The 21,411-nt window shown below is 40.8% G+C and overlaps 4 protein-coding genes across 5 annotated transcripts in view; 1 reads left to right on the forward strand and 3 right to left on the reverse strand.

Moving 5' to 3' along the window:
• Positions 1–2,707, reverse strand: part of slx4ip (SLX4 interacting protein) — a 33,400-nt gene extending 30,693 nt beyond the window's left edge. Inside the window, exons 1-2 of the mRNA XM_030070710.1 lie at positions 2,612–2,707; positions 949–1,006 (exon numbers count right to left, since the gene is read on the reverse strand). Of these exons, the coding sequence (XP_029926570.1) occupies positions 949–975 (27 nt within the window). The 5' untranslated portion in view covers positions 976–1,006; positions 2,612–2,707. The remainder of the gene's footprint in view (positions 1–948; positions 1,007–2,611) is intronic.
• A 4-nt stretch (positions 2,708–2,711) lies between these two features.
• On the forward strand, positions 2,712–7,742 carry mkks (MKKS centrosomal shuttling protein). The gene is made up of 5 exons (XM_030070709.1): positions 2,712–3,208; positions 3,301–4,293; positions 4,599–4,780; positions 5,163–5,273; positions 5,830–7,742. The coding sequence occupies exons 2-5, from the start codon at positions 3,303–3,305 to the stop codon at positions 6,256–6,258; spliced, it is 1,713 nt and encodes a 570-aa protein (XP_029926569.1). The 5' UTR covers positions 2,712–3,208; positions 3,301–3,302; the 3' UTR covers positions 6,259–7,742.
• srd5a2b (steroid-5-alpha-reductase, alpha polypeptide 2b) lies at positions 6,939–10,927 on the reverse strand. Of its 2 annotated transcripts, XM_030070711.1 has the most exons (6): positions 10,598–10,927; positions 8,927–9,270; positions 8,046–8,209; positions 7,770–7,871; positions 7,523–7,673; positions 6,939–7,372 (listed from the first exon to the last, which is right to left on the reverse strand). In XM_030070711.1, the coding sequence occupies exons 2-6, from the start codon at positions 9,235–9,237 to the stop codon at positions 7,306–7,308; spliced, it is 795 nt and encodes a 264-aa protein (XP_029926571.1). In that variant the 5' UTR covers positions 9,238–9,270; positions 10,598–10,927; the 3' UTR covers positions 6,939–7,305. The 2 variants fall into 2 exon arrangements, with proteins under 2 accessions (XP_029926571.1, XP_029926572.1); XM_030070712.1 differs by lacking the exon at positions 10,598–10,927 and having other exon boundaries at positions 8,927–9,469.
• Positions 10,928–12,725: 1,798 nt separating this feature from the next.
• On the reverse strand, positions 12,726–21,319 carry memo1 (mediator of cell motility 1). The gene is made up of 9 exons (XM_030070584.1): positions 20,832–21,319; positions 19,062–19,143; positions 18,890–18,958; positions 18,624–18,736; positions 17,953–18,064; positions 17,133–17,275; positions 16,887–16,963; positions 16,236–16,340; positions 12,726–15,613 (listed from the first exon to the last, which is right to left on the reverse strand). Exons 1-9 carry the CDS (start codon positions 20,890–20,892, stop codon positions 15,482–15,484), a joined length of 894 nt encoding a protein of 297 aa, XP_029926444.1. The 5' UTR covers positions 20,893–21,319; the 3' UTR covers positions 12,726–15,481.
• Positions 21,320–21,411: the final 92 nt, after the last annotated feature.

Below are 21,411 nucleotides of genomic sequence, written 5' to 3' on the forward strand. Positions count from 1 at the left end.
TAACAGAATTAGTTTCCTCTTCCCTGTATTGCCGTGTGTCCATTAACAAAAGTCTTTCAAGGAGACGGTCAGTCTTAAGCTTTGCAAAAGGTGACTTGAAACACCGAAGAACTAATTCTAAAGGATGGACCTAGAGAAATGTCAGTATGTCAGAGGGAAGACAGTTGAATTATGCATCTCTACTTCCCTCTAGTGGCCAAAGAATTTGTGACTGGGGAGGAAATGCAGCATAATGGCAACATAAGACATTGCCAAATAATGTTTATAAGCTGTTTACCCAGGACTTGTAATAGTAGTAAGATTACATCAGCATGCAATGTGTGACCAATATGTTTTGATTTCTCTAACTGCAGAAAAACCACTGCGGAAAAAGAAACAAAATATAAAAACTAACTTCTAACATGAAAGCAACACAGAATAAACCCAGCTGTTCTCAAGGGTTCTGCACAGATCTGAACAATATCAAATGAAAGGTTAGAATCAAAAATACATACAAACTTTTTTCTTCACATAGAACTCTCCTAATATACCCAATACACTTTAAACAGACAGATACATAAAATATGCATACGTGAGACTATGATTTTCTTTAAAATGATCAGCATCTTGAACATTTTAATTTAAAATAAAAAAAAACTGTATTCTAAACTCTAATAAGTGCATAATACAAAGGTAAGCAACTGTGAGCTGAAACAAATAACATCTTAAGAAATATAACACATTCATTAGATGTGGAATATTATTTTAATTCATTCAGCATTCAGAGGGGGGAAAAATCACATAGGCCTAGTATTTAGTCATGTCATATTTTGTCTATATGATTGTACACATTTGCTTTGCAATACTATTAGTCTTTGTAGTGCAATGCAAGATAAATAGGACAGCCTTGTAACAAAATTTAGTTAGTGTGTCATTATAAAAGGCATATAATATTTTATTTTCACTCACCTTAATGACAAATTTGAGAGGAGACATTGTAGCGATAACAGCAGTCAGTCAGTTTAATCTAAAACAAGTGCAAAGTCAAAGATCACATGTGGTGCCTTTCAGTCAGAGCCTCAAATGATCACATCATCACTCAGTATCATAAATGCCCTGCCAATTCACACTGGCAGGCTATTTATTTTAATGTGTATTTACTGTGTAAATAGTAGGGGTGGGAAGGTATTTTGTTTTTCTTACAATTTTTTTAATCAATTTTTATTACCAAGGGCTGTCGGCAAGGGGACTAAATATTGCTCTAAAGTTAGGATAAATTTTAGCAAGGGAAAATATGGCATGGCCGTTTTCACAGTGGTCCCTTGACCTCCGACCTCCAGATTTCTGAATGAAAATGGGTTTTATGGCCACCCAGCGGGTCTTCTCTTCGCAGACCTGCCCACCTTGTGCAAATCCCCAAAAAACATGCAGCCCAAACATGTCAATTTGGACACTCGGAGTTGCATAAAATGGGTCTTGACTGGAAAGCTGAGACTCTTGTGGATTAAATAAGCCCAATTTTAATCACAAGTGATGTCAACCTAACCTAAGGATAATCAGAGCCTCACGAAACTTTACATGCACAAACTAGAGGATAATAAATAAATAAATAAATAAGTAAATACACAAAAAAAATCATAATATCGAATCCCAATACTTAAAGGATCACAATACATATCGAATCCACACCCAAACACTGTTTAAATTGTTAATACTTCTGTTTAAATTGTTCATATTTCTATTTTTTTTATAATCCTTGTTTATAGTGTTTATATTGCTTCTGCTATTTATCATGTGTATACTGTATATTTCTTCTAAATTTGCACATTGACCTACCTCTATGCACATTTTCTACACCCATGCACACGGTTTTTTCTGTTTTTGTTTGTTTTGTTTTTTTTTTGCACATTGCTTTTTGCACACTGGCTTGTACTTAGATCTTATTCTGTTGTACTTAGATCTTATTCTTTATTTTTTTTTCATCTTTTTTATTTTATTTAATCTGTAATCTGTGGATACTGCTGAAAAACTGTGAATTTCCTGCGGGATGAATAAAGTATCTATCTATCTATCTATCTATCTATCTATCTATCTATCTATCTATCTATCTATCAAAGTATCATGATAGTATCAAATCTGGAGATAAGCATATCGTCCACAGATATTAATATTGTGTCTATAATGTGGATTTATAGTGAACATATTCTTGTGCTTTACGTGATTCAGTCGCCATAGTGGTTTGGTATATATACTATGGTTTAGGTTTTAAGGCTGATTGTAGCTGCATGACTGAAGTTTTCTCCATCACCACAGGCTATCCAATATAATCTTCATTTTAACTGATATATTTTGACTGATATCGCCATTATTCTGTGGCGTTCAACCGGATTATGTGACCAGGATATGCACAGATTAACAAATTGGACGTTACGATTCAAAGTGACTTCCCCTTTTCACGTAAAGTTAATGTGAACAGTTCAGGCTTTAATCTCGACATCAACACGCACAAAACTGGAATCGTTATCAGCACAAAACAGCTATAGATCCGGCCCATCGTTAGCAGAGTATAAGTACACTGAAAACAATGTGGCTACATAAAAAAGTCACAGATAAAAACTGATAAATGTCCTACCGCCAAACAGTTTTGAACGTTTTTCAAAAGCCGACGAGATCTGCAGCTGAACGTGACGTCACACTCTCGTTCTCCTCCCACCAGGAAGTGTAAGCGCTGTTAGCAGTTAGCCGATGCTCTTTTTGTGAATACTAAAGCATTTAAAGCTTGGAAGTATGTGCTACCTTTGCGCGATAATGAACTAAACGTCTTAGTTTGCGTGTCGCGTTTTAGTGTTTCGGTTGATCCGATTGTTTGTTTTGGTAATTTTTTTTTAAAGACTCGCGAGAGAAATCTTTTAAAGTGCAGGGCTCCATAGGACCCGACGCTAAGAGCGAAACCATGGAAACGACTGGCTTGCACTAAAAAGCCTGTTTTGATTTTGAACTTATACGTCGTCCAGAAATATTTGCTTCTATATTCCCACTACAAAAATACAGCTACATCAAATTTACAACTTTTTGTACATTCAAATGCAGTATACTTATCGTATGGATTTTTTAAAAGTTTGATTAAAATCAGGCAACGCCGTATACCTCGCTATTCAGGCTGTGTTTGGCAAAGCATGGTTGTGTCTGTGTTTACACCTTGCTAAGAAGACATTTGAGCAGAAGAAAGGTATTTATATGTTGTGTCATGACATTACGTTACCCTTGACCTGCTTGGTTGTTCAGATAAAGGAGTAATTCAGATATTTTTTGTTTGTTTAGTCATGTCTCGACTCACCAAGAAATCGCCGTCTGTGTGCACGGATGAGCCGCTTGAAAACCCAGATCTCTGCCAGAGGTTTGACTGTCTCAGGCAGCTTCTCCGGTCGTGTTTCGGGCCGAGTGGCAGACTAAAACACATCCGTAACAACATAGGCGGCCACGTTATCACCACCTCCACCTCCTCTGTTCTCCTGAGTGCCGCTTCTTCATCCCAGCCTGCTGTCAGGCTCCTAACAACCTCCATCCTCAACCACGTTTCTCGTTTCAGTGACTGCGGCTTGTTTGCTGCCGTTCTCTGTTTGTCTCTTGTTGATCAGGCAGCGAGACGGCAGTCTGGCCTCAGAAGAGACGTGGCTATCAGGGTGAACAAGCATTTACTGCGGATGTGCACCGATTACCTCCAGCGAGAGGACTGTGGGTGTAAAGTGAGGCTTGACTTCTGCAGCAGCCGGAGCTTGATCACATTAGCTCGGAGTGTTATCTCCAGCAAGCCAGGCTGTGTACTCACAGAGCTGGAGGCGGTGCACATCAGTAAGCTGGCCGTGCAAGCCTTTGTCCTGACTGTCCCCTGTGACAGTCCAGGTACTGTCAGGCTTGGCAGGACGGTGACAGTGTCTGTTGAAGGCCAGCCCGTCCTGGACTCTGCAGTGTTTTCAGGGCTGCTGCTGGACGTGCCTGATGCCTCCTCCCTGGGCAATGTGGAGAACCTCCAGTCAAATCCACTGCAGATGGTTTTGCTTGGTGTGTCCCTGTCCGGGGACCTCTCTGACCTGGGAGACGGGACTCTTGAGGTGCACCGGGGTGCAGACGCAGACTCGCAGGTCCTGGATCAGCTGTTGGAGCTCGGGAAACAGGTGGTAAAAGATGAGGTGAAGCTCTTTGTGTGCCAGAAGGTCATCCACCCGGTCCTGCAGCAGTACCTGAGGCAACACGGGGTAGTGGTGGTAGAGAGAGTGGGAGCTGCTCTGATGGAGCCACTCTCTCAGCTGACAGGTTGGCCTCTTAACATTTTAGTGCCATATAACAATAACAAAAGCAATTGTATAATAATATGCACTCATTTTGCAGTCTTGTAAGTGTGACTTCAGCTTTTAACTGGTTCAGGTATGCAAACATATAGGCTTAGACTACTTAGGTTACATTAGAATAAGAAGTTACAGAGTCAGTCTGTTGACACTAAAAACACAAATACTAGTTTTGATTTCAAAATTTTGGCATTGACTTTGTACCTAACTATTAGTTTTTGTTTGCACTGCATCTGAGGCCCTGCTTAATTTCTGTCCACCTTTACATACCAGGCGCTCAACCTGTGGCCACATTACAGACCACAATCCCAGCCAAGGCCTACGGACAGGTAAAGGATCTCACTATTAGGCAATTTGGATCCAAGACGATGCTGCATTTACATCCTGCTGGGGAACCGGTGATCTGCACGATGATCCTCTGTCACAGGAATGAGACAATGCTAAATGAGTTGAAGGTAAGCTTAAACAAGCATTGTAAGGGCTGTTCTGTTGGGCTTAAGTGCATATCATGTGATTGTTATCTCATGACCTCAGACTCATAGCCTCAGATGTGTGTTATTCCCCCTCCTAGGTTTCCTGTCTCCACTGGACACTGTCTAATAAAGCAGAAATGTAATTAAAATGTGTAGGCCTCTACAGCTTAATAGGTAGAGCATGGCACTAACATTGCCAGGGTTTAGAGATTCAGTTCCTGCCGGGAGCCTCCGTCCTACAAAACATGTTTTCATTCAAATAATAATCTTAAAATACTTAAAACTGCTTTCTCTTCACACATCTATTGATGAGGAAATGTGAAAGATGGGTCGATGCTTTAAATTCCCCGTCGGACTGTTTCAGGTGGCATGCCAGAAGACAGAACATGTGTTGAGGCTCACCCTGAGGGAGCCATCTGCCCTGCTTGGAGGGGGATGCACTGAGACCCACTTAGCCGCTTACATCAGAAACAAGGTCAGCCCTACGGTCGGGTTTTAAACCAGTTAGCTGCAAACCAACTCTCCTTACCGATTTCACAAATATTCAGGAAAGATTAAATAGGTGGAACAGGGAAAAGATGTAGAATTTCTGGAAAGTCCTGCAATTTTGGAAAGTCTATTCCACCGAGATGGGGAAAATCAGGGAATTTAATCAACACTTGTCATGAAACACCAAGGCATGTTCAGCATCAATGTAAAAAAAAAAAAAAGCATCTAGTTATTCACCAAACAGAATATTACTTTCCATTGTGCTGATGTTTCATTCACTTCTCTGTCGGAATGCAACAGAATAATAAACTTGAATACGATCTCTGAATCTGAAGTGTGTTTAAAATTTTGATCAAGGAAAAAGTGAACATTTTTACATTTATATAAGTAATGGAAGTTCAAAATTTTAGTCATGAAAAGTCCTGAAAGACATGGAGTTTTACATTTGAGCCTTAATAAGCCTGACCTGTACATACACCGTTATAGGTGGTCTGGTCTGAGCAGCAGTAGCATGTCCTGATGGTGTCATATTTTCATCCTAGAGCGTACATGAGGCGCCAGAGGCAGCAAAGGTATTAGGGTGCTCACAGAGTCAGTACCTGCTCGGTTTGGAGGCGTTCTGCCGCTCTCTGGAGTCGGTAGCCGCGGCGCTGCAGCACAGCGGTGGGAGCTCGCTCATTGATCTGACCCACGGTCACCACTGGACTCTCCATTCAGATACAGCGGAAATCCAAAGGGAGGACGCCTTGGGTTCCTGTGGCTGTGGACTGGTGGAGAGTGGACCTCATGTGAAATGGACCCACCTGAACACTAAATACTCTGATTTCTCTCCTGCACCTCTCTCGAAAAACGCTGCTGTTTATCCACGTGTGCTGGACTCCTTCACAGCCAAGATCAACGCGCTGCAAGTTGCGGTGGAAACTGCTAATCTTGTGCTGGATATCCGATATATAATTCAAGATGTGAACTAGCTGATTTTTTTTTTTTTCTTCTCTGCTGTAGAATTTTGATTTTGTAATGATCACAACACAGAGTGAATGCTGTTGTTTTTATAGCTTTTCCCTCAATGCTTAGTTCAGTTTAGACACCTGATATAAGGCCCAGCTTTATCTTTCAAAAGAATGGTTTTGTTCTCTTTTGACTTTGGTATGATGAACCAATTCGTTTATTTATTTATTTATTGAATTACTTATTATTGGTCATTAATATTACTTAATAATACACTGTTTCTTGGGACATGATCTGTCACTCCTTGAATTTGGTGGTATAGTTTTGATCTTTGACCTAATGTAAACAACACTGAACCATTTGTGATGAAGTACAAGCAAGGAAACCACATCTATATTGGATGTAACTTTGTTTATTAGATATTACTATGCAATATCCATTTCTAGTACATTTTTATAACACGCTAACTTCCCAGCTTTATACTTACTCATTTTTCTAATATTGCTGTCAAAGCTGGCAGGAAGCAGACTTTTCTACAAATAGTCACACATTCAGTGGCCGGTAAATTTACAAATTTGCTAGCAGTTTCACCACTTTAATAACCAATCAGACTTTTAAAATTTAATAAGACTGTCAAAAGGTGGAATGGTTATAAATGTCTGATATAAACTTAAGGAATGGAAAAAATAGCTAGTCTTAGGGAGCAAATTTATAAAGCTTTAATATTTATGATGAAAAATGAATGCATTCATGTTATTCTATATACAAAAGTGTTACCACAATAATCATGCTGACCGGTGTGATAATTCAATACCTGACAGCTATGAACATACACAGAATGACAGTACAGTCGTTTATAGCAAGACAAGGCTAGAGTAAATCAGTGATACAAGTAAAAGAATAAGATGAAATTATTCTCATGCTTTAAAGGGAGTGCAGGTTCAGATTAAAAAATACCAAAGGAATGTCAAAAGTGCCAAAAATCCCGTGCTTGTCTTTTGCTGCTGCTGAGTCCCAGAAGGTTCCTATTCATTGTCTGCCTTTATAAGAGAAGGGCCAGGCCTCCTTTCTCAAAAGATGAATGGAATCAACGCCTTTCGTAATTTGGGATAGTCTTTGAATTTCTCAAGGTAGTACCTGTAAGAGTGAGGCAAGAGATGACAGTTATCACCCACAGATTGCTCAGGGTCATGGATATGCTCAGAATACAACACTAGGAGAATTTCTTTCCTATTAGTATTACTTTCGCATCGGTATTACTTGGCTGTTCATTTGTGTCTCAAGCACCTGTGATGGTAATACGCTCTTGTTCCAATGAAACACAAGCTAAATATGGCAAAGGAGAATCCCGGAAAGGACCAGGTGGCTATGCTGTACCCAAACCACTCCATAATCTCTCCTAAGTAGTTGGCAGCAGACACGTATTCAAACATACCTCCTGCAGGAGATTAAGAACATCACAAGTCAGTAAAATTACAAAATTAAAAAAAAAAAAAAAAAAAAAAAAAATCCATGTGTGGTGTCTGTTCTTTACCTTTAGGGATCTTGTAAATGACCTCTCCTGGTTTTCTGAGGTTGCGTAGAATATAGTCGCTGTGTACATTGATTGCCAATCCGATGTAAAACAACACTAAACCTAGAAGAGACACTTACTGATGAGGCTGCAGTGTTGCTTAGTAAAAGTCAAAGAAACATTGTGAGTTTCACACTGGTTTAAATTCACAAACAGGCAGAGGCAGGTGATTATTAGGCCTGCTTATCTTCAAATTAAACACCTTGTTTGCCAATACAGATTAAATCTCGCTCCTACCAGTTTTAAAGCGGTAGTCGGCTGACCACCCATCATCAAACTGGGCACAGTGCAGCAGGTAGTGTCCCTGCAGGAAGCCGACAACAGAGCAGACAAGACCTGCTGTCATCATCACATCCACCGGGACAGGCTGCCCTCGGGTCAGCAGGGAGTAAACAAATGTCCTATCGAAGAAATAGCAGATATAATACAGCAGATGAAAAGAGAAGGGGAAGATGCTGCACTTCATCCATGCTGGGTACGTATAAAAATCATATTTCACACCCGGGCTGAGGGGCGTCCACCACTGATCCAGCTTTGAGCTTTGACAAAGTGGAGCCATAATGGCAGGTCACCAAAGCATTCCTTGCATTGTTTTTAGCCATGAGATTACCACAGCAGGGAATCTTTTGTTTGTTTTCCAAGCTCCTTTCTCAATGTATCCTGAAAATTAGTTTGAGGTTTGACTCAAGTTTGCTGAACACAAGCCTATAAAGTAGACAGAAATGATATAAAGAAATGACAGTAGTTGTCATATGCCATCATCCCGAGTTAACTATAAGCACTACCCAGAATGGTGATTATAATTTTTTTTAATGCAAACAAAATTTGAGAATTTTGTCAGATGTTTCTCTCTGATTGAATCTAAATGACTGACAGTTTTCCTATAAAATACAACAAAACAACACTGAACCTTACAAAACCAGTCTGAAAAACGTACTTTAACTTAGTCTTACAATACATAATCTTCCTGTCACAGTTGACCCTTGTCCAGTTGCTTGTCTCTTCATAAAGGCATCAGTGCATGTGTTTACCTGCATACAACACCAACACCACTACACTTTAATCACAGACCACACAACCAAATAAACAGCCTCCTCAAACCTCTCTGGTTCTTTTACCTTTGAAAGTAGTGAAGGCACCAGGTGCCGAGCAGCAGGTACTTCCCCATGCTGGAGGGTTTGTGCGTTGTGAGCAACAACAGTAGAGGAACCAGGAGAGCGGGCATCTCCTGGACGAACCAGGATACTCTGGCCGGTACTGTCCTGGCACAAGGAGGGTGTCCCATGTGGCGCCCATACGCACTCTGGTAAGTTCTGTGGTTGACCAAGTGCCACAGTCCCGCCAGCATCAACCCACAGCAGAGAAAGTTGACCAAGTACCCGTAGCAGTGCATATTGCAGGTCTCAGTCTCAGGGTTGGTTAGGGTCATGGCAAAGTATTCCTCCCATGGACTGAAGCGTTACTGTAGGGGTTGAGTGGAGAGAGACACCCACGCTGACTCCTCCCCAAAAGCACAAAGAGGGCAGCTTACTCTTCCAGTGACACATTACACTTTTCATAACAGTGACTGTGAATTCATCAACCGGCAAGGACATGATTATCCTTTAGTGCTGACACTGATTAAACATTAAACATTAAACACTGATTAAACATACTGAAATACTAAAATAAATCCATTGGACAATATCCAAAGATAAGGGTGACATGGAATATAGTAATCTGTGTAGGTCAAGTGAAGGAATCACCGGCTCAAAAATCTGTTCGGTTTTCAGACATCTGAAGAAATCTCTTGCAGAAAATCTCCTCTGCTTGTCTGTGCTGTTTACATTTACAAGGCGACATCAGCATCAAACCAAAGTGATATATCTGTTTTCATTTATTAGATTTGATTCAATTGTTTTGACTAAGTTCTCAAAGTGTGGGATGAGCCAATTAGAAAGCCCATTAAAATGAGGTATGATTCCATCCTTCAAGTGAACATAACATTTTTTTTTTTTTTTTATGGATTCAGTTTTCATCCCAAACTGTCCCAGATGTCAATTGTGTGTCTCCTAGATATTCTGATGGTCATAACAACCCACAAATTAAACACTGATGACAGATTTCAAGCTTTTCCATCCTTTTTCAGTGCCAGAGAGCAGAGTGGGTGGTATAACTAACAGATTTAGGGGTCTGCCAGGGGAGAACTGACCGGTCTTACTTTACAACACAGTCCAGCCACAGCCACACACACGTTTAACAGTTTTTGACTAAGCACCATTTTTATAGATTTCATTCCCTAAATTATGACCATATATGCATTTACTGTATAACTATCAAAAATGCATTGGAAGAGTTGATTTGCAAAAACAGAAATGCAATTCTTGAGAAACTTGAGAAAAAAAACATCACATAATCCAAACTCCAACATTTTGTCACAAATGCCAGTATTCCCTATGCACTAGGCCTACTCGTCTAATTTTTTTGATTGATCTTACATGGGGGAAAAACATGGTTTGCAGAAATGAATAAACTGGAGATAAATGTTTATTCAAACAATATTTAACTATCACTCTGACAGAAAAAAATAATTTCAGCCGTTTTTCCATTGTGGATTAGTTGTTTGTTCAGGATTAGGGTTTCTCTAGGCCTAGGAAACAAGGCTAGCTCCAGCACGACGGTGAAACCAGTATGATATCTGACTTCCATCCAAGCAACTCCAGGAAAGAATGTGGCAAAAATGCACACATAAAGACACGGCATGTACAGTAAATGCAGTCTAACACATCCAGACATTCATCATAACTCACCGTTCTTCTCCGCCACTCAAAATCACAGCAAATTCATATGCCACCAGCAAATTCATTTATATGCCACCGAAACCCATTTCTGTGCCACTGAAACGGGCTGAAAATGTAACTGTGTTACGTAATAACCTGTTCTTCAAGCTCTGGACACTGGTATTCATTATTGCAGTGAGGAAGTTTCTAGTGGGCAGGAAAACAAAGAACACCGTGGTGTAGCCTACCATATTTCTGTAATCATTTAACAATAATTATCACTGGGGATTATATATGGACTGGATGGATTAAATGGATATGAAATTAATTTCTCCAACAGGTGACCAGCTTCTTCCCCATGCTCGACTAGCACTTGACACCTGGGGCTCATATTATAAGAGCCGGTGCCAAGTAAAGCCTCCTCCCTCCAGCTGTCCCTGCTTGTCTGGAAACTACAGGCAGGAGAGGACAACATCTGGTAGGCAGCTGCATTTGGGTGGCCTCACAGTATGGCACATGTCCTCTTGGCCCCAAGCACTTAAAGGCCTGTTTCCACCAAAGCCTGTTTGAATTCATTAATCAAGAGCCAGTCCTGGTGCACATGGCAACTTCCTCACCAAGGTAAACAAAGTAAAGAATCTTGTACGTCATTTTAAGTCTGTGGTTGGGATAGAAAAAAAAAGTTATTGGCCAAGGTGTCGGAAATGAAATAGGTCAAACTGGAGGAGCGGCAACTCCCTGTGAATAGTCATGTGTGAATCAGACACACAGTCCACTGAGCTTTACAAAAGGAAGGAAAAAACAGAGGACCGAGGATATTTTCCCCTTAAGGATTTAAGTAGAAAAGTAAATTAAATGGCTATTGTAATCTTAATAAAAAGCCAAACAGTATGCACAATCTGTGTACATATGTGCATACATACAATGCATCTGCATATATATACAGTGCATCTGCCCTTTATTTGCATGTGGACATTTTAAGAATTTGCATCAGTGGTCAATTTAACTAATACAACTATTTGCCAGTCCAAGACCTCAAGAATCAGAAATCAACATTATTCATCTCTTTGACTGGTGCACTAAAAAACATTGGGGCATAACCGGGGCTTTAAGCACCTCCATCAACAATGCATACACATCCTGACAGGCAGCGCTGCCCTGTAATATTACATGTAATTCCATATAATGTGAGCGGTAGTGATCTGACGTCGCCCTTTATGAGGGAAAAAAACTGGTTTGCCAAATACCAAATGCAGATATCAGTATAAATCATGTCTTGGTCACGCCTTAGATCAAATATGTGGGTGCACTATACAAATTCAGGTGAAAACATTTAGCTTTTGTTTCAAAGTATGCACATACAGTTTGCTCACAGTGAGTAAACAAGTCTCAGTGATGTTACTTGGAAACTGTCACCTTTGTTTTCAGACGTCTTGGCAACCATTAACCACTGGGTGATTTATAATAATACCAAAGTGATTCATGATTATCAAAAGAGATGCTGAATGGATTGCTTTTGAAATTAAATATCTACATGATTTGCTCTCGTTGGTTCCCATGACCTCCAGTTCATGTCCAGCCACGTGGAGAATGTATTTTCTTAATATTCTGATTCAGAGAGGCAGGCACATTCCCTGCTGAACCAAAAAGGTTGCAGATCCACCCCAAAACTCCTGTGGCAAACATGGGGGGTGAACTTTACCTCAGTGAACAAGCTATGGGTATCATAATTCAACTTAAACAGTACGTTAAGTCACCCAGTTGGATCAACAATATTATCTAAACAGTGTTAAGCTCTTGCAATGGTGAGCAAGAATGTCCTTTTTTCTAAATTCCTCCTGTCACCAGGCTCCCTCTACTGGTGACATTTACCTGAATATCACTTGGATAAAAACATAGGGTGAGCAAAATCTAGAAAATCATTTTATCCAATGATGCAGTACATTTAACACCCCATTGTAAACTACAAACTAAAAATAAAATATCATTATATGCTTTGTCTGCAGCAGCATTGAAAAGACAGGGTTCTTCTATTGCAACAGGGGGGTACAGACAACATACTAATTAAAACTTGGCTAAAATGTGAAATTCATAGTTTCAAGTCTACAGTTTGCTGTGTAATTGTCAATACTTAAAGAATAAGACACCAGAGAAGACATGCTTTTCAGTAGATTTTACTTTTTTTGTAACATGAATCCTCGACCTTTATCTGGAGAGCATTTTGGGATGCTTTGTCAGTGAAACCTGAGATCAAAAAAACTCCTTTCAGGGAGCATTTAAGTAGTATATTTTAGGTTTGTGACGTGTAATTTCCCACTCTCTAAGCAAGAAAAAAATAATAATAATACAAAAAAACATCTTCTAACAGTTAAACAAAGATCCATAGAACAGAAAACGAACAGTGTTGAGGTTCAGCCTTTGTCTCTACAGGAATGAGGTGAGGTGGGTGAGAAACAGAACACCACTCCCTGCTGGAGAAAGGAGATAACAGTTGGTGCCATTTTAGACCAACAGATGGAGACAGGTCACACACTCCTGGAGTACTGGGCGAGTTGGGAGACATTGTTGGGCACTGGGCGAGAGAGGGTTACATGTGGACAAACAAACAAAAAAAAAACTCAAGGTACACATTCTAAAATAAGACTCAGAGTGAAAATACGCTTTAAATGTATATGTGCAACAGTGATCCAAGGCACAATAGCACAGTGTGTCATGCTTTACTAGTTTCCCTTAAATGAACTTCAGAGGTCAAGTGAGTCTGGGGATTCAGTCAGTTCTGTGCCCGCTTGGGTCGACCAGATAGCTTAAAGTTGATACTAGCAATGCCTCTTACGGAGTTGTGCTGAAACCCAGCAACCAAGGATTTCCCCTGCATGGGTCGAGAGGGAGGGATAGAGATGGGAGGACTGTATCGTCTAAATGGGAACTGTTTAACTTGGGCAGCAAGAGCATCTATCGGTGACAACTCAATAGTCAAAAGGTCAAAAGATAGGATGGCAGACACAACTCAATTTAAGCATATCCACAAACAAAAAGCCTGTATTTACTCTGCCACCTTGAATCTGTTTTGTTTCTGCTGTCAGCTTGGCTATTCAGGCAGATTGAAAAGGAATGAGAGAATTTCTGTATATTGGCTCATAATTGGCGTTCTTCATGGTTGACTGGCATTCAAGACTGCAAATATTCCGATTTCCTTTGACAGATTCAGATCCAAAACATCCATGATGAGACAGAGTTCAATGAGAAAATTAGCAGTGAGAAATAGCAGTCAGTTATTTCTGTCAATCTCTAGGCTCTTTAGCAGGAGCATGATGATGACTCAGTGCTGTTTTGATAACTCAGGCCCGTGTTTACTTGTTTTCATCACCCCATCTACTAGATATGATACTACCTCAAGAGTAATTTCAGTGTGCAATCACAGCTGAATCCTCATATGCATACACAAACATAAAGGCAAAAAGGCTGGAAAGCAGCCCTGAAAATAAAGACGGTTAGTGTTTATGGATTTCAGACCTTACTGAATAAAATCTTTCATCTGCCCAACTACTTTTTGGCATCCTGTCAAGATTTATTGACGAAAAGAGCTGTCATTTTGCAAATGTTTACCGACGTGCCTGAAAATCTAGCATCTGAGCAGACCATCTGCCTTTCAGCCTTTTGGTCATTATGTCAATTCTGGTTCCAAATAATAACAAGCGCTAAGGCCAAGATAACTGACTCGTAAATATTTCTGGATGAAAAATGCAATGACACTCTGACTAAACAGATCCATGCTCAAATCTTCAATACTGAGAACGGAGTGCAATACTTACAGAGATTCAAGCTGGCAGTGTAAACAGAGACTAACCATGCCAGAGAGGTTATGAGTAATTCACTCAGTATCTAGTCTGATTACATTTTCGTAGCACCCAAAACTGCGGCCTGACCCCACCAAAATATATATTTTATATTCCTAAGGTGTCATTAGAATCTGGGTACAGTGTTACTCTCAGTAAGTCTTTGGGCAAACCTACATTGATGGCTTTTGGAGAATAAATGCCAACACTGTTTTTTGTTCAAATGTACTGCCAAACTACTGGTAAATACTACTAAGTCTAATAAAAATAATAATAATGATACAAAAAAGGGAGAAATAAAGGGAACAAAATATGAACAAAAAAACATATTTAATAGACTAATATGAGAGTAATAATAATAGTTTTTGGTTTGTACAGCAGGGGGGTTAGTGTAACTTTGTTGGGTGCAGCCCTTTGTTAGCAACTACAACATATGTTGAAGAGCAGTGGTAGTAGCTACCTATGATGCTATTTTCAAAGTTTAAGTCGCATATAGCTTGAAGCAGTCAGTCAAAACACTCATTTCATATTCATCTGGCAACATTTAAATATTCTGGATTTCCATTTAGATCTGCAGTTTTATTATCATTCCTTTTCTGAGGCAAATTACATGAGCACAGATCACCAAGAGTGCAAATGTAAAGATTACATTTTTACAACTCAAATCCATCTTTTTGTCAGGAAAAACAAAAGGGACTAAGAGGACAACTACAGTCCTTGCAAGATCCCATATAAGACTCCCCCTCCCCACGCTTACTCCAAGCCAAAATAATAAGCACTCCTCCTATCTCCGCTAACCATTCGCTCCTACAAAATCTCAAAACTGCACTTCAAGCAAAATGTTTCAACCAAAAGCTCTGAGACACACTTCAAACTGAAAGGAGGGTGGAGAGTGGCAGGAGAGCCGAGGGAGAGAGAGAGAGAAAGGAGACTGTATTGGCTTTGAGTGTCTAGGTCCTTCCTGCAGATAGTGGGTGTAGTTGAGGGAAGGGGAGGGAGGGTGTCTGGGTCAGGTTATGGCAAGAGATAATAAGAGTGGGGCGGGGCGGTGCTGCAGTGGCCCCTGGGAAAGTCGACCTCAATGGACGATGAGCGCCCCGGCAGCGTAACTCACGGAGCTGTCCTGCCAGTTCCTGCACTCACTTGACTGGGCATAGTTCAGGAAAGAGAAGTTCATTTCTAAGCCCGTCTTCCTCAGCTCAGCCACAGCCTGCAGACAACAAGACACACTCAGTCATTCATTCACAAAATGACCCACATGCAGGAGTGCATACACACACATTCATGCATTATGCAATAAGGGCAAGGATGTGTCTATCTTCCTCTTAACAGGCAATTCAGCCAAACTACTTTGACATCTATCAAGTTTCTATTTGTCCCTCACTGCTGATTCAAACTCTTCATCAGCCCTCCAACAGACTCAGGTCAGGGCTTCACCTAACGCTTAGTTTCACTGTCCATTGTTTCATTTGTACTTTTATGCAGTTGTGGTTATGTTTCAAGCTGAGGTTCAACTGCTAAAAAGGTTTCATAATATAATCAATATTTCTAAATTGTTTCTAAATTGTTTAGTTAATCATATCTTCTAAAAAAAAAATGGCAAAATAATAACAACTGTCTCTGATAAGTTAGAGGTGCCCAAAGGAAGTTTGGGAAGTGAAGTTGATTTAGTCTGACCAGCAGCCAGAAGAATTAATGTTAGTGAACGAGAGAAAAAAAAGTTATAATCAGCTTGGTATTTTTACTTGATAAATGACAAACATAAACAAAATTATAACTGATTGATTTTCTTTCTTTCTTTTTTTTTTTGCTCTGTGAGTTGCGCTACTCACATTTAGCAGCACTCCAATTGGGTGACGTCCACAGATGGTGTTGTGGTACTTCTTCAAGTAGTTGGTGAAGGACATGGGATCCAGCTGCTCTATAATGCCCATCCCCTTCACAAGCAGAGGAAAACAAGCAGTGCTGATGAAACTTAATGGTGCATCAATCACAACCGTTTCTGTCCCATAGCACAAAGTTCATAATACTGTGTACCTGTGAGGGGTTGACAGGCTTATTGATGAAGCTTTTGGTTCTTATTCCATTTGGAAACAACACCCCCTCTCTCTTATTTTCAACAGCACTTTGACAAAGGATTATTAATTAGTGTTATCATGCTCTGTGATATAGTGCCACTTCTCTCGGGTCTCTTCTCTCATTATACAGCTCACTCTCTACTGTGTAAATGTGACTTTATTATTCATGTACACTGTGCAAGAGTCCTGTCAATGTTGCCATTTCTTGTACATTAATGTGGATCGATTAAACATATATATGACTTGATGACTCTTAGATATGCACTTGGCTGCTTTAGTAGTTGCCTAGCTGAGCATAATCCAACACATTTTTACTTACTTACATATTGAAACTCTACATTTTTTATCGTTTCTGAACAAAAATAAAAATGCAATTTCCAAGCTAAATATGGTAATGGGGTTTACCATTTTATCGAGGTGCTCAATAGATCTGTAAATCTCCCCTTGAGATTCATCGTAGTATGTATAACGGAACCGCTGACCTACAAAGAAGAAGAACTGGACATCAGTGCAAAGCCAGACACACAGTTAGGACATTTTAAGCCCTGATGATGAAACTATCCTGTGAGCACACAGACTATATTGTTATAGTCAGGTTAAATCCAAACAATGACTGCTAATTTCAATGCCAAGTTATTTGTCAACACGTACCCCAGTGGCAGAAGTCGGATGAGATGATGAAGAGGTTGGAAGGGTCTGCCAGGTACTTGCTGAGCAGCTTCCCATACTCCTGTTCCTTGCTCTCGCTCAGGGCACCCACCAGCACAGGGACGATGCTAAACTCGTCTTTGTGGCTGCAAAAGGGTGAACAAATCAAATTACTGGATTAAGCAATCTGGGTGCAATAATGTCGCCTTGCTTTCAAAATTCAGATTGATGAGCAAGGGTGGAAAAAACAACAGCTCAGCATCAATACAGCCTCTTTTTTTCACCATGCATCCATCAGTGAAAATTCATTAGAAAGATCCACACACTGTAAACAAATCAGCCCAGCTGCCTGCAGCCAGGCCAGGAGGATTAAAACAAGGTGGAGGAAAAGAGTGACTATGGATTGTATAATAAGGTGGCACAGGGAAGATTGGTGCATGTCACCCCCTCTATACACCCCCTCCTGTTCACACGACACCAGAGGTTTTGGCTACATATGGCTGGATGATACATGTTAAGCTAATGTACTCAGTTCTCTTCATACTACCTGATCTCCGCTTTTCTGAAGCAAGAGACTCCCTTTGACTCCTGCCAACCTAACAGAAGGCTGTATCAATTATGCATGTTAACAAGTTCCATGTGTCACTGCACCAATGTGATTTGGATTTATGTATAGGAAGGCAATGGAAAGCACGAAATAAGAGCAAAAAAAAATGCCATCTTCTGCAATTTTGTTAGTAGTGGCACAGATGTTTCAATAAAGGTTGAGAAACTGTGGGACTATTTCCCTGTTGTTCAAAAATGGCACGCTTATGCGTCTTACCTCTCCATGGCTTTAGCAGTGTAAGGCAAGTGCATTTCAATACTGTGCTCATCTTCATCTGTCTGCAGACTCATCCGCTCAAACATCCCAGTTTTCCAGAGGTCGGCATAAACTGCAAGACAGGGGTGAGTTTTGCTTTAATTTGTGCACGCTATTGTGTCCATTTCTTCCGATGAAATTATTTTTTGGAGCTGGACGCTCTCGTTTAAAGTGGGCATTTTGATAAGTGCTTAGCAGCACTGAACCTCGTAAGCTGACAAAGCCTTTTGTCTCTGAGTCAGGGAAATTTCAATTCACTAAAGGGATGTTTAAGAAGTATTTTGCCTCCCAAGACTGCTTGAGGTCTGCATTATTAGATCTGGCACCTGCAATATTATGTCCAGTCTGCAGTAGAAAAGCCACACTCATTTTTTACTAACACCGCTTGCACTTCTTCTACAATTCAATTCATCAAAAATGACAGAGAACATTTTTTTCCATCTCATTTGTTCCATGATACAAAGCAGGACTGAACTAATCTCTAAACTAGCCAAACCTACAGTGCAGTCCAAATGGTGATTGTGTTTGTGCGACATCAAGGCAAGAAATAAAAAAAAGAAGTGAGAATTGCCATCTGTAAATGTTTGTGGAAGCGACAAAACGACGATTTAACAAGGAAAAACAGTGAATACCCTTCTGGTCGATCCTCAGGTCATAGAGGGGTGTTCTATAGACCTCTGCAGGAGAGAGGGCACAGCGGGAGAGGGGCACATGGTGTGAAGGTCCCAGGATGAAAACCCTACGACTGAAGGACAACAGGGCATTATCTCACTCAATCTGTTCACCAAAACTGCACCTAAATTAAAAGATTTAACGTGTGGGGGACGACGTTAACAGAGATATACTCATGTCCTACAAATTGTTGATAGTGAGCAATAGAAAACAGCAAATGACTCACGTAACAGAGGGATCAACTTGCTTGTAAGCATGTGCCGCACAAGCACCACAGTAAGTATACCCAGCATGCCTGTGGGGGGGAAAAATCAGTCCAATTAGAAAAGGATGGCGCTGCTGCAATTGTGACCATTATCAGATGATATTTTCGTGCCATTTCAAGAGTGTGTGCTTACGGTGCTATGATGGCTCTAGCAGGTCTGATGGTAGATTGTGCTTGGGACAGCCAGCCATCTAGTTGTGCATTCAGCTGGGATCCTGGAAAGGGAGAGGAAAGGGGAAAAAATGTAAATGTCAAATTTTGTGCTCACTGACTGTGTTTAACATTTAAAATTAACCACATACAAGGAGCAAAAAACATCAACAACTTTAGTTTATCATCCATCGTGAGAAAACATCTGCAACCTCACAGTGTCTCACTACTGAGTTTGCTCTGATCAGTTAATTAAAGAAGAAACAGACCACAGACACCATCCAGCCTCTCTATTTTCCTGACTTAAATGCCCACGAGTGCCATAGTAGGACAGCACTAGCAAATGACAATAAACTTAAACTGTCTATTCAACACAAACAAGATTTGATGGACACCGGCAAGCTACAAACAGTGACCTTTTAAATACCATGGGTTTTGAGATAAATTTTTCCCTTTGATGCAAGAGCACAAGTGAGAGGTGCAAGTCAACAAGAATTAGCTTTAACATGTCCTTTGCAGATATGTATAAGTAAAATCCCACCTCTGATGTTAGCTGCTCTTGCTAAGCCCTCTGATGTCTGACCTTTAAAAGGAAACACTCATACACACTTTCAGTCAATCTCGAGCAAACCACTCTGTGAGTCTGTTCAGATCTAAAGCTTGAAAGGTGCCACAGTGTTTAACTTAATTTTTAAAATGGTATGATGACTAATCAAATTGGATGACTATGGTAAACTATCCTGAGGGTTACAAGAGACATCATCTTCACCACTGTCCACAGATGCTACTCCAAATGCAATCAAAAATCAACTGACTGCTTGATTAACACACATTACAAAACACATGAATAATGATTCCTTTGTCTAACACCTCACTGGCACATTTTTGCTCATCTGGGCTGGGGTAACCCAGCTCTAATGCCTTTACAGCTAGATTCTGGATGTTTTTATAGTGCATATGCAGTCATTAAAAAAGCAAAATGTACCTAAAGGCTAGTGTGGTGTGTTTTTCTAAGTTACACGTTCAGAGCAAAGGGGGGGAAGGGGTATTACTAACTTTACAGTGGAAATGGCTTAAGAGGGATAAACAGTCAAGCTTGCTGGGCTTAATAAAAGAGAACTAGCTGCTAGCTAGTAAAATGGGGGAGGGGGTTGTCGGTGCAACATGAACCTTCAATTTGCTGCCCTGCCCTACCCAGTCCTTTGTTCCGAGGCAGGGAGAATCCTGCACTTTACCAAAGCGAGTCAGGGTCACACACCGACAACAGCACAAAAATACGAGCATCTTAAATAGTTTCCGGCAGGCTGGCTGAGGAAATGTCTAATCTAGCCAGCTAGCTGCTAGGCCAGGAAGTTCTGAAATGTTAGCCAAGTTAGCTATTATTAAGTTGATGCTGACGATAGCTGTGGCCGCTCTGACGAGACAAACACAGACCTGCAGACATGTCTTAGTTTTCAAAATGTCAATCGGCCATCTGACGAGAAAGTGCTGAATAAGCTCAAACCAACCATGCACCGAAGGAGATAATACAGATAAGACAGTCAGTACCACCTAGCTAGCCTAGTTTCCAGTAGCTGGATCACAGCCCTTTGGCTATCGCTATTTTGAGAGAAGGTTCAATCCCATACTTGGTCATGTTAAACATCGATGTTAAACAATACATTATTTTTTTTTGACAAAGAGCAGTCTTGTGGAAAAACAAGTGCAGGGTAGGCACAAGGTGTGCTAACGCGGCCGGTGCTCTGACAGTTACCCGAAGCAGAGTACCAGCTGCCGGCGTGACTTGCTTCTCTGCACACCACTCGGTTCGACATCTTGGTTCCCAAGCCGCCTATCTTGGTTCACTTAACTCTTGTCAGGCGAACAAAATAAAATCTTCAAAACCGATATTACACCCAAAAGATGAAAGAATGACTGCTGGCTGACTTGTTTGTGGAGCAGAGACAAAGGGCAGTTGGAGCACAGAGCTGGGCTAACGTTAGCTGGCTAGTGCTGCTGCTGTACCGTCGGCTCGCCGTCCTGCTCTTACCGGTAATACCAAGTAAGACACAGAGAGAAGCTCGTTAAGCCCTCCGGTAATGTTTTCTAGCGACTTTAGAGAGGCACGGAAAACAACGTGTGAGTATCGAGCGGATAGTCGAGGTCGAGCTGATGTGCAGTGGGCTTCCAGGAAAGCAATAACAAAACCCGAAAAACTGTCACAAGTCGGGAATCTGATGTGGATTACTGTTTGGACGGGCTCAGATGAGAGGGGCGTGTCCGAGGTGTCCTGAGGATGACGTCAGAGCAAGCCCATTGGCTGCTCCGTCGGCCGGCGTGACATGATTCGTGGA

The sequence above is a fragment of the Myripristis murdjan genome, chromosome 15 (genome assembly GCF_902150065.1).
Source record: "Myripristis murdjan chromosome 15, fMyrMur1.1, whole genome shotgun sequence".
In the NCBI taxonomy this organism is placed as follows: domain Eukaryota; kingdom Metazoa; phylum Chordata; class Actinopteri; order Holocentriformes; family Holocentridae; genus Myripristis; species Myripristis murdjan.

Coding starts and splice junctions, on each gene's coding strand:
- mkks (XM_030070709.1), top strand. CDS start 3,303: ATGTCTCGACTCACCAAGAAATCGCCGTCTGTGTGCACGGATGAGCCG. Junction 4,781..5,162: donor CAATGCTAAATGAGTTGAAG/GTAAGCTTAAAC, acceptor GGACTGTTTCAG/GTGGCATGCCAGAAGACAGA. Junction 5,274..5,829: donor CCGCTTACATCAGAAACAAG/GTCAGCCCTACG, acceptor TTTTCATCCTAG/AGCGTACATGAGGCGCCAGA.
- srd5a2b (XM_030070711.1), bottom strand. CDS start 9,237: ATGACCCTAACCAACCCTGAGACTGAGACCTGCAATATGCACTGCTAC. Junction 7,674..7,769: donor CATTTACAAGATCCCTAAAG/GTAAAGAACAGA, acceptor AATCTCCTGCAG/GAGGTATGTTTGAATACGTG. Junction 7,373..7,522: donor AGAGCGTATTACCATCACAG/GTGCTTGAGACA, acceptor TCACTCTTACAG/GTACTACCTTGAGAAATTCA.
- memo1 (XM_030070584.1), bottom strand. CDS start 20,892: ATGTCGAACCGAGTGGTGTGCAGAGAAGCAAGTCACGCCGGCAGCTGG. Junction 19,144..20,831: donor CAGCTGGTACTCTGCTTCGG/GTAACTGTCAGA, acceptor CTCCCTTTCCAG/GATCCCAGCTGAATGCACAA. Junction 18,737..18,889: donor CAAGTTGATCCCTCTGTTAC/GTGAGTCATTTG, acceptor GTTGTCCTTCAG/TCGTAGGGTTTTCATCCTGG.